Source organism: Trematomus bernacchii, unplaced genomic scaffold, assembly GCF_902827165.1.
Source record: "Trematomus bernacchii unplaced genomic scaffold, fTreBer1.1, whole genome shotgun sequence".
Classification (NCBI taxonomy): domain Eukaryota; kingdom Metazoa; phylum Chordata; class Actinopteri; order Perciformes; family Nototheniidae; genus Trematomus; species Trematomus bernacchii.
Window position 1 is genome coordinate 4,402,568 of NW_022987564.1, and position 15,384 is coordinate 4,417,951.

Here is a 15,384-nt window from a genome sequence, read left to right on the forward strand (position 1 = left end):
GATCCCGGCTTCCACCAATTTGCAGTGTATTTGGGAACAGTGGTTAACACATTCATACTTTCACACATGGGTCTCCACACAGCCCCTTTCTTTCTTTTCCAAAATAGCCGCGTTCACACCAAGTACTTTCCTGTACTTAGTTCCGGCACTAAGAGCCCTGGCGCTTTTAACCCCAGGGTACTTAGTACAGATCGCGTTCACACCGGAGTACTTTTCCCTGAGGGAAGATTACAAGTACAGTAGGTGGCGGTAAGCACCTTAAAGTTGTTTGCAACCCGCTACAAAACAAGAGAAGAAGAAAAACTGATACAGGATCTGTTTAATCGCCATGTCGGTTTTCTTTATTGCACTCTCAAGACATAACATTAAATAGAAATATTTTAAATGTAACTAAAGTGTCAGTTGTACATGTCAGTAAACATTGTCAATATAAAATAAAGTGTCAGTTGTACTATATAATAACAGTAATAACAATATAAAATAAACTCCCAGGTGTAGGGAGTCTCAGCAGCAAACCCACCTTTATTATATATCTTCCTGAGACCCACTGCATCCGTCTGCCATAAACACTATGCAAACATACATGTTAGTTTTGGCCCATAGTGGACTCCATGTTGTGTTGTGTGAAATGGGGGGGAATTAAAAGTTTAGGTCAAATAATATTTAAAATGATATAAATTGTCATATTTGTGTATGTGCCCCTGCCATTCCCCCACAAGGTTGCAACATTGATGATAAATAAATGACAAATAAAGCTTTGCCAGTTTATAACCGATGAAACATGATGGTATCAGAATAATCACTTACATGTGATGTATAGGATGCTACACAGGTCACAAAAGATAAAGTGTCAGGAGAAATAAGCTTAATCGCCATGTCGGTTTTCTTTATTGCACTCTCAAGACATAACATTAAATAGAACAATTTTAAATGTAAATAAAGTGTCAGTTGTACATGTCAGTAAACATTATATATAAAATAAAGTCATAACAGTAATAACAATATAAAATAAACTGTCCCAGGTGTAGGGATATTCTCAGCAGCATGCACACCTTAGTGCAACGTTGTGTGTCGTGTGTCATTATTTACAAAAACTATACCAAATAAACTGTTATTAAATGCAGTTTGTCGCTCATCCTGCCGCTGCGCCGACGCTTCCTCATGGCGCAGCGCCCACACTTCATCCTGGTGCTGCTGGCGCTCCATCTGCTGCTTGAACACTTCTGCCTGGCGCTCCATCGAGGTGAGCATCTTGTCCTCCGTTTCCTGGGCCTTGGTGAACAGCACCATCTGATCTCCACGCAGCGACTCATTCACCACGGCACGCCGGTCCTCCAACGCCTGGGCGGTGTCAAAGAAATTCGCATCCCGTGTCCGCTTTCCTAAGAGGGGAAAATAAGCAATATACAATATACAAGTTTAGTCGCCATGTAGTTTTACAACATACTAGGAATGTGTTTTTTGTATTTTCACAAATAGAATTAAGGTTTCACAAATCTGAAACTGTGTTATAAAGAATGTTTGGCCTCTCTGGGATAATCCAGTCCAAATAAATCGGCTATGCAGCGATTCAAGAGGTTCAAACACGGAGGATTGTTCCTTTTTGAAGAGTGCTTCATGTATGCTTGAACTTTGTTTAATGTTGTTGAGGCAAGTTAAACATAAAATATGATGAATATTATGAAATAAACATGATTGTGAACATCAGTTCGATGCGTAACGTTCTTTCAAGACAAAGTTACAGTGTGTGTGTACTGTGTGCTCGGGGCCGGTGTTAGCCTATTATGGCTAGCATGGCTAGCTTGATCTACTGAGCAAATAAAAGTACATCTGAGACCATTATTGTGCAGATTAAAACCCCAGTGCATGTAGTTGATTTTACCTTCGTCGTGGTCGTCGGCCACTGAATCCGCCGTTTGTAGTCCTGCCCGAGTTTCTTTATTTTTAGCCGGTGTGCCGTGGGGCTGTGCACATTCCCAGGTCGAGTGAAAGCTACTGAACTGGCTTCAGTGCATTCCCTGGGTCGCGTCCTCTGCGTAGATCTCCAGAAGCGCCGACACCTCCTCATCATTTCTTGATGCTTGCCATAACTGCTTTCAAAAACAAACACAACGCACGGAGCGTTGTGTTTTTGTAGCGAGGAAAAACAATGGCGTCTTCACACAACATTTTCAGAGAGGGCGTGGTTTGCAATTCGCCCAGCCAATCAGCACTGGGGCACTTTTGGAGCTCTTTTCACCCACAGAAAAGTACGCTCTCTGAGCTGGCTCTAAAAATGGGGGTAAAAGTACCCGAGATTAAGTACGATTTTTGGTGTGAACGCGACATAAGGGGTACTCACGGAACTAAAACGCGAAAAGTACGGTAAAAGTACTCCGGTGTGAACGCGGCTATTGTATTTGAATTAATGTATTTTGAATTTTTTCATTTATATTCGTATATCTTTTGTGTTTTCTTTTTCGGATTGTGTAAATACAGCTAATTACATTTGATGTATTCATGTTATTATAAAAAAATTATGATATTCCATTTATAAATGTCCAAATGTAATTTTTTTGTTATATTCTTATTTCTTTCTGGACTGTGTAGATAACAGCTGAATTTCCTAAATATATTTGCATTTATTTTTTAAGAAGAAAGTCCAAATGTGTTTATTCAGTTATTTATTTCCCTTTATTTTCTTATTTGTCTTTCATGTTTTCTTTTGTCTGTAAGGACTGTGTTGATGCAGATGAACGGAAAGAAAAATAGTAGACAAAATTGTGTATTTGTTTGTATAATGAAGCTGAAATAAAAAACAAGTTAAAACAAACAGCGTGTCTGTAAAGGACAGGAAATGTATTGTACTTCCTCCATTGACAATTTTTCAAAGCTAGTCTAAAATATAGGCTGTGCCACATACAGGAAACAACACACATTTATATTTCAGACAGTTACGGCCCAAGCTTGCCGGCGGGCGTGTCTGAAACTCGACCAACAACCAATCACATGAATCTCCCGCCCCTGACACACAAGCAGCGGTTTGATTGGCTAGAGCTTGTACTGGCATATGATTCGATTGGCTGACGCTTTTGCCGAGGCTTCAAAAGTTGAACATTACTCAACTTTTGCAGCGAGCCACGCCAGCAAAGCTCCGCTTCGCTTCCCACAATGCAGTTCGGCGAAAAGTGACCACCACCCCATTCAAAGTGAAGCTTTCAACGCACGCCGCTGTGTGGACGGGCCGTTAGTGATGTAAAAGCAGTAAAACAGCTGTTAAAGCGTCGCCTCACCTCCACCACCAGGCCCAGGTCTCTGACATAATCCCTCTCCGTCTCCACCAACTCCAGCAGGATGTAACTACAGCGAAGAAAAGAACAGACATCTTAGATAAGGTTCAAGAAATCAGTGTCTGTGTTGTTTGTGATATAGAGATATGAAACAGACGTACTGTCTTTTCTTGAGGACGCTGTTCCTGCGTTCGTCCACCTCGTCCATGGGGGAGGAGGAGGAGAGGAGGGAGTTGTCAGAGGGGTTGAAGGAGGGAGAGCTGCTGTCTCCCTGCTCCACTGACAGAGAGCTGGGTCTGTCCTCCAGAGCCTGAGAGCACAGAGGAACAGAAGGTTAACAGTGTGTTGTATTCAGCTTCTCCACGTCGTCAGCTGATGCCACTCTTTCTTAAAAGCGAGTCAATCCTACGCAGTGAGAATGAAATAAATGACTAGTCTTATGTTAAATAAGTCTGGAGGTCATCACTCTATGATTAGGGGGGGGATTCTAACTACAGCAGTGCACCGTTTGAAATGTTTAAGACTTAATTAAATTCTTATTGAAATGCAAAATGAACATCTCTCAAGGTCACTTCGGCAAAGTTCACACGGCAAGACGCACAGCTCAATTTTGATTTATTGAGTGGCCAATAATTGCTGCCTGGCCTGTGTGTGCAAAATAATGATGACACAGACGTAGCACTCGGCACTGTGTCGTACGGATTTAGGCACAACTGAAGTCAGCATTTACAGATTTTTTTAAATAAAGTAATGTGCAGAGGAAGTCAACAAACGTGTGAGCAGATAATGAGGAAGAGGATGAGGATAAAGAGACACCATTTTTTTTAATTAAGGGTGTTTTGTGGAACAACTGGTGCTACTTCTGTACAGTAGCGTGTGTGGAGTGAATCCCAGGCAGAGCATGACATATGTCGAATTCACACTCCCTTTCATTGACAAAAACTAGTCATGGTAATTTAACTTTACAGTGTATGTACAAAGGGAAACAAAAGGCTTAGTGTGTGTTTGTGTTTTCCTCGGTCGTCCTACCATCTTGCTTTTGACCAGCTCCTCGATGGCGCTCACCAGCTCTGCGGCGCTGGGCGTCTCTGAACTGGAGGGACGGACCGACAGGCGAGAAGAGGTCTGAGGAAAAATACAGAGATGAGAGCGGAGAGGGGGGGACAAAACACAGCATTAGAACCGGATTAAAATACAATCTAACATCTGTTCCTTCATCTCTAGATCTGTACTTTGACTGGTGTTACTACATCTCTTCCTAGCGTAAAAATAGTGCCATTTAAAGCAACATGACAATACTTATACCTCATTTTAGGAGATTTATTCAAAACAATTGAATAAATAACATTTTATCTCTTAAAAAAATGACAATAAAAGCTCTATGTTTTATGTGAAACTTCTTGTCAATTGAAATAATCCATTAATAGATAGAAAAAGAAAAAGCTTGATACTATTTTTAAGGTTAACGACCATGGTTAAGATTTATTTCAAGGTTAGCATTTACTTAAGTTTCGTTATAAGTTATTTTTGTATTATTTGAGTTAGCAATGACTCAGTGAACATGTTTGTTAAATGTTAAATGCTGTAGTCTGGCCTCAAGTGAAACCCCGATGCCAGGAGCTCAAATCTGAAGCTTCAAACAAAGTATATTTTAAATAAACTTTTAAACGTTAAGGTAGAAACATGAGGCTGAAATCGGGGTGAACAAAACTCAGAAATGGGAAGTAAGGTGAAATGTGAGAAAATGGTGACGGGAGAAGGTCGGGGGGCAGAAAAAGTGATGGATCCCTTTTTTGCTTTCTCTGGTGACGATGATCATTCTTTGAAATAAAGAGAGGATGCTAACAGATGGAAGAGGGATGTGCATGTATGTAAATAATAAATATAGTTCAGGAGAGTCTCACCCTTGCCGTGCTGTGCTTCAAGACTTTCCCCAATTAGGATGTCTGGGTGAGGCTGTGTGCCCTTCTGCGTTTAGAGATGCCAATTACTCGCATGGGTAATGAGGTTAACGCACAGAGGGTAAAAAACGGAGATGAGGACGAGCGGGCGGGTGAGGGAGGGGGGAGTGAGGGGGTTTGAGGATGATGGGAACAAAGGGGGGCTTTTGGAATTTTGACCTAAGCATTGGGTCATATTTAGATTTTTCATCCAGGGTTGCTGCCTGCTCTGCTGACGGGGATTTTCTACTTTATTCAACTTTTTCAAACATGCAGGAAAAAGCTGCAGTCTTTAGGTTCAAGGCGTTAAAAAAATTCACAAATGAGGCATTAAAGCCCTTTTGATCCGTACTGAAACCGACAGAAAAAACATCCACATTGCCATTTATTAAGAGTTAAGAGCTACACGCGTCTTCTCTTTATCTACATTTTCCCATAATGCCCCTGTGCCAGGCGACTCTACAGCGGTGTGTTGTAGAAACAGGGCATAAGTCAAAATGAGTGAAACTAAAAAAAGAAAAAGATGGAAGGAAATAAATCTACACTAAAGAAATTCAGGAATCAGAAAAATACAAAAGTTAGGAAGTGTGACTTTCAGGGGACAGAGATAGGTGTTTTTTTTTTTTTAAAAAGCTTAAATCCTTTCACTATAGAAAGTGTTGTTGGAAAAAAAGAAAAGGGTTTAAGGAAGTTGCTTTTAAAGCTGAGGAGCGGGGGGGGGGGGGGGGGGGGAAAGGAATTAAAGAATTGATCAAGGGAAGAATCGGGGGAAGAGCAGGGCATTTCAGATGGAGAGGTATGGAAACTGAGACAAAGCAAAGACAGGACATAAATCAAGGTAATGCTACAGAGTGGCAAACAGAAAACGATACAACCAGAAAACAAAACAAAAGAGAAACAGAAATTAGTGTCAGAGGAGCCTTCGCTTTGGTCGAAACTCGGAGTGCCTGAAACGATTCATTGCTTTCTGCAGACGGGGAGAGTTTGATGCAACATGCCAAGATAAAAGTTATGCATAACAGAAACTACAAGGAGTCACTTCAACACTTTGTCAGGAAATGCCCTTTTCTTTTGGGGGGGGGGGGGGGGGGGGAGGAGGGGGAAGTGGGAGACTGAGATGAGGGAAAATGTAACCTACAAGAACTTAAAATCATGAGAAGAAACAAAGCCTGAATAAGGAGTGTTTCATTTCTCTTAAAGAAGGTCATAAATGGCGCTTAAATCAACATGTTCCTAGGTCCAAACATATACATGATGTAGGGTCATTTACCCTTCAAATTATACAAACGTCTATCAAATGTGATGGTTTGAGTCACTGATATGCTAATAACTCCTACTACTAATAAGTTGTTAACGATGTCTTTCCTGTTGGCTTTTTTTTTTGTAAAAGTACGAACATAAACTTCTGAAGTTGATGGGACACAACTCTCTGCCAGCGTCTCGGCTCATGTCACTATATATAGCTTCTCCAAGGATGAGCTCCAGAACAAAAGTCCTTTCTGACCTACAATTTGAAGAACTCCGTGAACCTACTTTGCAGCACCAGAAAAAGTCTAAAACAGTTTGTGTCCTAAATCCTAATTTCTCCCCTGAGACTCTTCTTCCTCCTCCCCCTGCTGCTGCTGCTGCTTCATCATCTTTCCCTGCCCGTCCCTTTGTCTCTGACACGTGTCTCCGCCCCGCTGGGACGTCCTCCCTCTCACCTTGTCGTCCTGTGAGTCTGGCTGCAGCAGGCTGTGCTGCTGGATGGCCATGGGGGGGGGCAGAGGCACCGAGTCGGCGCCCTCCTCGCCCTCCTCCTCTCCGCAGCTCTGCATGCCCGAAGAACTGGACTTGGACAGCGTGCCGCTCGACAGGCCCTCGTTACGAACCCTCTGCAAAGAGTTAGGTCGTTTTATTAGGAAACAGTCTTAAAATATATAAAGTACAATCAGAAGACATAATGGAGATTTGTAAGAAGGGACACCCTGATAAGGGTTAGGGTTAGGCAGGGTATACATGTATTATTTTGAAACATTTACAAGCTAAAAAACACCTAACACTAATCAAATACCCTACAAACTATAGGCTTATCTAACCTTAACTACTAAATGGCCCTTCAAAATGTTTTTCATCAGTGTTAACAGGGAAAATAATTATGTTAATTAAAGGCATTTCAGTATATTTAAGCTGTGATATATTTGGTTAACAGCTGCTGCCATAAACTCGCTTTAAAGACAGACACAGATAAAGAGAGGTAATAGGGTTATCTATCTTATTGCATACCTTTGGGCTTCTGCATTTGGTACATATGTTTTGTTTACCCTTTATAGTTGTATGTGTATGCAAGGTGGAATAAGTTAATACAGATAAGGTCATACAGTCTGTCATTCAGCATATTAACTACATTAAACTACATTAAGGTGTTGTGAAAGATATTAGACTCAGCATCGTTCTTGGACCATGATATGGCACGAATGACTTTGTTCTGTTATTTCTTTAAGTAAGTATATTGCACGGAAGACAAAGTCTACATCACAAACTAAATGGAGACGTGATGACAGTGTGAAGTTGTGCGTGTCCACCCACCTCCTCCACAGTCTCGTCCTGAGGCGTAGCGGCGCTGTCGTCCGAGTCTTTCTGCGACCCCATCGTCATCTCGCCGCTCTTCCTCACGTCGCGGCTCTTCTTGTGTTTGTGGGCGAGCTTCTTCACGTGGCCGTCCGCCTTGCCGCTGCTTAGTCTGCGCACTGGGCTGGTGAGCCACTTCCGCAGCGTGTTACCTGGGAAAAACACCAACGTTTAATTCATGTGGGGAGGAGACGGTAGAAAAAGGAGGTCGAGACTTTGTTTAAAAATCTAAACAGAATTTATAAGTGAACATTAATTCATTTTCTTATATTGAATTCTTATATTTAGTGCCTTAACGTTTATTGTTGTCATAAGAAACAGCAGTAGACTACAGAAGCCCTGACAAAGGAAAGTACATTTGGGTGATCCATTTTCGTCAGATTTTAACTTTTTTGAATGACTTATAGGCAGAAGGATAAATATATTCGAGGATAATCTTTTATCACATCATCATTACAATTTTTGTTGTTGTAATACTGACTTAGGCCACAAGAGGCCGAAGTGCACCACCAGCTATACTTTTCATTTCTCAATTCACTCTGAACAGAAGATATGATGTGTGCTGGCAGGTTTTAAACATTACAGTCATGACTTCTTTGCTGAAATTAGTATTCCCTGTTTCACAGATAAAAAAATTAAGATTATCCAGTTTCCTTTTTCATACCTATTCTTAATTCGTAAACATGAGAGATATCACACTTCAAAAATAGATGACCAGATCGTTTTTTGGTCTCTTTCTATTACACCAGCCCTTTTCAATAAGAGGTTTTACTTCAATATTGCCCGAGTGGAAAAAGGAGTCTCATGTTGCATGTTCTTTCGTAACATTGATGTGGTTGTGTGGCACAGGAGGCCCTACCTGGTCTTTTGGGCCCCGGTGAGGTGTGGGAGCCGATGCCGTGACCCGGCTGCAGCGTGGCGGACGATCCCGGCATGATGGAGTCGTTGCTGCACACTGACAGAGTGTCTGGAAGACCAAGTATTTAAATAAGCTTTTGTTTCAGCCCATGAACTGGTGACATACAGAATATGAACCTGTACTGCTTCATTACATACGTATATTTGACCTCCCTAACAGACACTCTGTACCTTTGTGGTTGTAGATGCCCTCCATCTCCATGGATGAGCGTGAGTGTGCGATGCAGAGCATGGAGCAGGGCACCAGCCCCTCCATGGCGGGGGAGCGGTCTGTGGTGCGGACCAGGCACCAGTCCGGCTTCTCGTGGCAGCGCTCCAGAACCTCCACCGTCTGACCGCGGCGCACCGTCAGCTCGTTGCTGTTGCTCGCCATGAAGTCGTGAATCACCACCGTTAGCTCACAGCCACCGGAGAGCTGAGGGGGGGGGGGGGGTAATCAACAATGTTATAATGATAATAACGATACAATATGATGACATACGATACCATTCCTCATGATACAATGTGACAGAAACGACAACATAAAATGAGATACGATAAGATACCATACCAGATATGATAACATAACATAAGATAAGATACCATACGATATTATACTATACAATATGAAGGGTAAACCATAGAGCAGTTGAGTTTACGGATTGAAAAATATGACCAAAGTAGGTACATACATTTTTTTTTAGGACGTGGGATATTAAGTAGGCAAATGAACTCAAACACGTCATGTTACAATTCTTTTGCTGCTTGCTACAAAAGGAAAAGGTACTTGAGTGAGTGACATGCAGGCTCTGCATGCACAGCAAACCACCAATCACAATCATTCTTGGTCAGATCACAGCAGGATAACCGAGCTAGCTCAGCTTGTTGCTCTGATAACTTAAGATCCAGAAGTCTGTGACTAAAATCCTTCATCCGGTTAAATATTGTTGAAAAAAATACTAATTGTATAGCATTAAAGTTCAAGAAAGGATGGTTTGCGGACAAAAAAAACTGTCTTTTCTTCAATTCCTGTATTTTTTCACATCGCAATATATATCGCAGGGGAAAAAAATATCGCAATGTCAGTTTTTTCCAATATCGTGCAGCCCTAGTACATACAATGCAGGTCGTAGACGTTTTTACATGGGGGTCTGACGCATCATTTCTAGTCATCAGTAGGTGTTTGTGTAGGTGTGTGTGTAGGTGTGTGTAGGTGTGTGTGTGTGTGTGTGCTCACCTTGTCGCTGTCCAGTGTGTTCTGTGAAGTGCGGGATGCCAGAGAGATGGTGTCTGGTTGGCTGCTGCCTTCACCCTGACTGTCCAGGTCCTCTCCGTCCCTAAAACACACACAAAATGATCAATAAAAGGTGCAACGAATTTCCCAGTTGGGCTCCACAATTACATTTAAATTGTCTTAAAATCGCAATATGGACTGATGCAATATTCAAATCACAGGAAGCACAATATTTGTTAAAGGATACATGTGGTAATGGTGGAGCTGCAGAGATATCTCGGCCTACAAATCGTATTTGCTACATATCATTACAAAAAAAAATCCCCATTATAATTGTAATATATTTTCCAATGATAATAAGACGTATAATTAAAAAATGATCAGTCCCTCTAATATCGTTAATCATGTCGAGATGCAATATCAGCCAAAAGAAGCACAACCAGTCATTTGTGCAGCCTTACTTCAGACTGTCTGTGATTATAACATCAGTTTCTTGCAGTGTCTCATGTTTACCTTCCCCTGCCCTTGTGGTGCTTGGCGGTGGTTGTTTTGGGGATGTGAATGGGCTCCTTCAGCGCTCCTCTCAGGTGGATGGTGCGCTCCTGAATCACCTCTCTGATGTGTTTGATCCAGTCCTGCTTGTTCTCGATGCTGGACGCCTGTTCATGTTGAAAACACGTCGAGGGTTAGAGTCATCGGGAAATTCACTTTCTTTGGAATTGTTGTTTCACTCTGTGTGCTTCTCACAAGTCTGAATGTACCTCATCTCTTATCAACTCAATTTCAGATTATTTTATATTATAAAACGGACAAATCAAATCAAGCAATCTGATTGGTTCTTATCCGTGATATAATGAGCGTATATCACGGGTAGAATTGTAGTTACTTTTCACAAGTCAGTATCCCTCCGCGTCTGAGAAACAGCTACAACCGTTACAACTGTTACATTACGTCCGTTACAAAACTAACTAACTAACAAAGCTTAAGATGGAAACATTTAAGGTTAACTTTGACCTCCAGGGGGGTCTTACTATGGAGGAGTGGATTGAGCAGTGCCTATCTCCAGAAAGCACCTAAACAACGACATGCAGAGCTACGTGAAGAGCAGGTAGACCAACTGGAAAAGTACCACCATTCAAAAGCTTTCTGATGCGGGTCTTGAAACAAAGCAGAGAAATTATGACCGTTAGTGGCCACAGGTGCGAAAGCTCTCTCCAGAGCTACTGGAAGCCGAACCACGCCCCTTAGCTGTGATATAATGACCATATACCACAGCCTGACGTGAGCTATTGCTTAAATAATCCTCTCCAGAACTGTGATTCCCAACAATCAACACGATGTCAGATTAACTCAAGTGGATATTGTAGTTTATATATAAATACTATCTATATTAATAAATAGCCACCTTATGTGAGTCTTTTCTCTTTTAAATGATTATTCCTGTATTTTCTTTTCTTTAAATCAGGATCTATAATTTCCTACCATGATAGCACGCCAGAAAACTTTTCCAAGTCAGTTTTTTTATTTAAATCCGCTATAAAATCCTGTGTCGTCCAAACCGCTTGCTTTTTACCGTCTATTTCAACCATTAATAAGTTATTTATATGTTAAGCAATTTCAAAAATGTATCCATTACTGTGGCTAAGTTAACGTTAGATTAACAATTTCCACTTTTTATCAATAACAAATGCTTTACCCTATTAGTTTGACATATAACAGTTTATTAGCATTACTTTAGCTAACTATATCAACTGTATGGCTAGTTAGGAATCACTGTCTAAAATATTTCACTTTACAATTTTTCATTAGGTTATGGATTAATTTGATGGGTCACATGTGCTGCTTTTGACCATCTAGTTCAAGCTATAGATTCTAGAGATGTCAAGAGTTTCAGACTTGTGAGAAGTGAGAGCTGTGTGTCGGGATAGTTCGTACTCACCATGTGTTTGGATCCCTGACTTAGCTTTGAATTTAAAATAGAAAATAGAAAATGTCACTGGTTTGATTATAGCAGATAAACATGACATTTGTTATGCTGACAGAATGATATGACTTGATACAAACGCACAACACTGATATTCTGCCTTGACAGCGTACCGTAGGCCAATTCAATGTGAAGCAGATTGGATGGTTGTGTGTGTGTGTGTGTGTGTGTGTGTGTGTGTGTGTGTGTGTGTGTGTGTGTGTTGAGCACAAGGGCTAAGAGACAAAGTGGTGGGGGCGAAGAGAGGGCACTCCAGCCCACGAGTGTGTTTGTGCATAAGACAGAGTCCCTTGAACACACCATCATTATGCTCCTGTATATCTGAAACCTCCAGGCTACCTGTGGGCTGCTGGCCCTTAAAGTGTGTGTGTGTGTGTGTGTGTGTGTGTGTGTGTGTGTGTGTGTGTGTGTGTGTGTGTGTGTGTGTGTGTGTGTGTGTGTGTGTGTGTGTGTGTGTGTGTGTGTGTGTGTGTGTGTGTGTGTGTGTGTGTGTGTGTGTGTGTGTGTGTGTGTGTGTGTGTGTGAGCATGTGTAGATTGTTATGAGACACACTTTGTTAACAATGCACATATCACATGACAGCTTCTCAGCGGTTAGTTTGTAAGTCACCAGTAACATTGAGTTGTAACGCTCAGAAATAAACGTGTTAGGAGTTTGGCTTCATGCTGTTCCAACGGCTCGCACTAATTCAAATCCATCTGTTCAAAATTCAAAAGGAAAACTCAAAGAAGATTTAAAATTCACCCAGAGAGCTAAATAAGTTAATGCCATATACATTTCTATCATAACGCTGTTTGGATCATTAAAGAGTCCCTATTATGCATTTTGGAGTTTTCCTTTTGCTGTATTGTGTTATATAGGTTTATGTGCATGTCAATGGTCTGCTTCTGTTTACTTCCATAACTTAGTGACATCACTACGTAACACTAGCGTTTTTCCATTGGCGCTCCAACACATTGTACGTGATAGGTTAAGGGGCGGGACATCTCTAAGCAGTTGACCAATCACAACAGAGCCAGCCAGCTAAAATAACGATCTTTATGAAAATGAAAGCATGTAAGCACAACATACTAATATGAAACCTGATAATGAGCATAACAGAAAGCTTGTTTTTCAGTTAGAGAATGGCGACTAGTCACTTTATAAAGTGGCATAAAGCCAGGATGGGAGATTGTGGGCGTTCAGAGGTTGAATCAGAGTCAGCAGCGTTGGTGGAAGCATGTCAGCCCACAGAGAGCAATAGAGATACAAACATCCAGAGAAAGTACAGCCGCACATATACAGATGTGCCTGTGTTCGTTAACGGATGGATCAAAGCCGAGGACAGAGAGACACAAGAAAGAAGACAGAAATCAGGAGGAGAAGAAGAGAGGAATTTGTCACTACTGAAAGCTGCTCATGCAATCAAAGGAGACGTCAGAAAATACAATACAGGACGGCTGAGAATGTGACAAGAAAGGTGCGAGTGTGTTGAATATGAAGAAGAGAGCGAAAACTGGGCCAGACCAATACACAGTTTTTCAAAAGCATTGTTTCACAATCATATATAGATCCGTCAGTGGCTTCCAAGACTTTTCCTACGCTGCGATTTTAGCGTTCTGCCTTGGAAAATCTGTATTGGTCAAACCCTTAAAGACGAAGAAAAAGTGAGGATGTGTTTTTTTTTTACCTTGAGCACAATCTTGTTGTCGGACGTCGGGGTGCGTCCCACCCACAGAGCAAACTTACAGGGGTCTCCTTCAACGTGCTCCGTCACCCCCAACTCTGACGTCTGGGAAAGAGACAGGGATCGTGTGAGAAGATCAGAAATATCAGATGGCTGTTGAAAAACATTATTGCTCCAGATAATGTGTTATTTCTTGAGTTATCTGAGATGGTGTTGATTCAGGAAGGGTCAATAAGATGTAACTACAGTACTGAAAGTGATGATATGAGGCACAGAGGAACATTTTAAATGCTACTAAATGTCAACTACAAATCAAAAAACGTCTATAAACACAAAAAAACGACAACAACAACAACCCTTATTAAATTAAATTATTTTAAACTCAGGCTTTTTACCGGGAGATTCTGACATTCACCATGTTACTCTACGTAGGATTTTGAAGCTTAAAAATAAAAGTTTGTCATTTGAGTAGTGATATGTTTGTAAAGAAGCATAATGGGCATAATGGGTTGTCAAAATAAACAAATCATCAATTCCTCAACAAGGAACCAGTAAAAGCAGCTGTAATACTAAATATGAGTACCTCCACTTATTTCTTGCATTTGGAGTGCAGTGCCCTCTTCTGACTTTTGTTTTGACATCCTTGACTTAATTTCAATGTCTGTGTTTGCACACGGCCCTGCAGTCTCAAGCTCTTACACAGGTATAAACAATTATGCAAATTAAGAACGATTTCATGAATCATTTCTTACAACTTTTTTTTCAAGGACAAATTTAAGATTGAACTCAAGAAGATATTAGGGATTTAGACCTAATTATCTTAATTCAGTTACTCCAATCAATCAGATGCATCTTATCCAAATACCATTCATTGCGTACAGTGCACCATCGTCTACTTACAAAGAGTTTGCTCTTATAGATGTATTTGCTCCTGCCGTTTGAGTCCTTGACCTCCTTGCTGAAGATGAGGGACATCTCAAAGAGGAAGAGGTGGCGCTCCCGACCCTTTCGGATCAGAGTCTTTGGATCCCACACCTGGAAGGAATCCTGGAGAATGAGCTCGCCCTGGGATTCCAGGTTTTCATCGAAACCTGGGAGAAAGAGAGGGTTTTAGAATGTTTACTTGATTTATGAAGAGATTGAATTCAACAGACAGTAAGAGATCAGAGCCACATAAATAACGAGGGTGTTACCTTCCAGCATGGAGAGGTGCATGGCATCGTTGGCTTTCTTAGGGACACTGAGCATCACCTCCAGGCCGTCCTTTATTTCTCCTTTCCCTTCTTCACAGCAAGTCAGCAGCTCCTAAAAACACACCCACAATCAAACAAGGAACTAATAGAGACGGCCACCACAGCAGTGAGATTTGAAGGTGTGTTACCTTCAGCAGGAGCTGGTATTTGGTGATTCTCTGCACAGGTTTGATCAGATAGGAGGAGATGGAGTTGGCCAGTCGGTGCCTCTGTTGAATTTCCTGTAGAGAGAAGAACCGTGGTGAGATCGTACGTATAGCTGGAAGAAACATTTAATAAAGAAAAAAAGGTTGTTGGTGATACTCACATCAAAGTAGTTCCCAGCATGCTCTAGGATGAGCTGGGTGGAGTCGGGCTTGTTCTTACAGTAGTTCACATACATCTGGAACTTATCAGCCTAGAGGGAGAGAGAGAGATGTTTACAATAGTTGTAATATTAATACTTTAAGGATATACCAGGCAGCTTATTGCAGCGACACTTAACCTGCATGCTCTCTGACTGGCAGAATAAACTCTAATATTTTCATTTAA

The 15,384-nt window shown here is 41.4% G+C and overlaps 1 protein-coding gene across 6 annotated transcripts in view; it reads right to left on the reverse strand.

Moving 5' to 3' along the window:
• Positions 1-15,384, reverse strand: part of trioa (trio Rho guanine nucleotide exchange factor a) — an 88,721-nt gene that overhangs the window by 10,499 nt on the left and 62,838 nt on the right. For all 6 annotated transcript variants that reach the window (XM_034124636.1, XM_034124635.1, XM_034124634.1 and 3 more), the window contains 15 exons: positions 15,161-15,250; positions 14,982-15,074; positions 14,794-14,905; positions 14,501-14,691; positions 13,604-13,705; positions 11,890-11,913; positions 10,464-10,609; positions 9,954-10,053; positions 8,909-9,152; positions 8,679-8,786; positions 7,778-7,971; positions 6,913-7,083; positions 4,299-4,394; positions 3,431-3,579; positions 3,273-3,339 (listed from right to left, as the gene is read on the reverse strand). In XM_034124636.1, the coding sequence (XP_033980527.1) occupies positions 3,273-3,339; positions 3,431-3,579; positions 4,299-4,394; positions 6,913-7,083; positions 7,778-7,971; positions 8,679-8,786; positions 8,909-9,152; positions 9,954-10,053; positions 10,464-10,609; positions 11,890-11,913; positions 13,604-13,705; positions 14,501-14,691; positions 14,794-14,905; positions 14,982-15,074; positions 15,161-15,250 (1,887 nt within the window). The remainder of the gene's footprint in view (positions 1-3,272; positions 3,340-3,430; positions 3,580-4,298; positions 4,395-6,912; positions 7,084-7,777; positions 7,972-8,678; positions 8,787-8,908; positions 9,153-9,953; positions 10,054-10,463; positions 10,610-11,889; positions 11,914-13,603; positions 13,706-14,500; positions 14,692-14,793; positions 14,906-14,981; positions 15,075-15,160; positions 15,251-15,384) is intronic.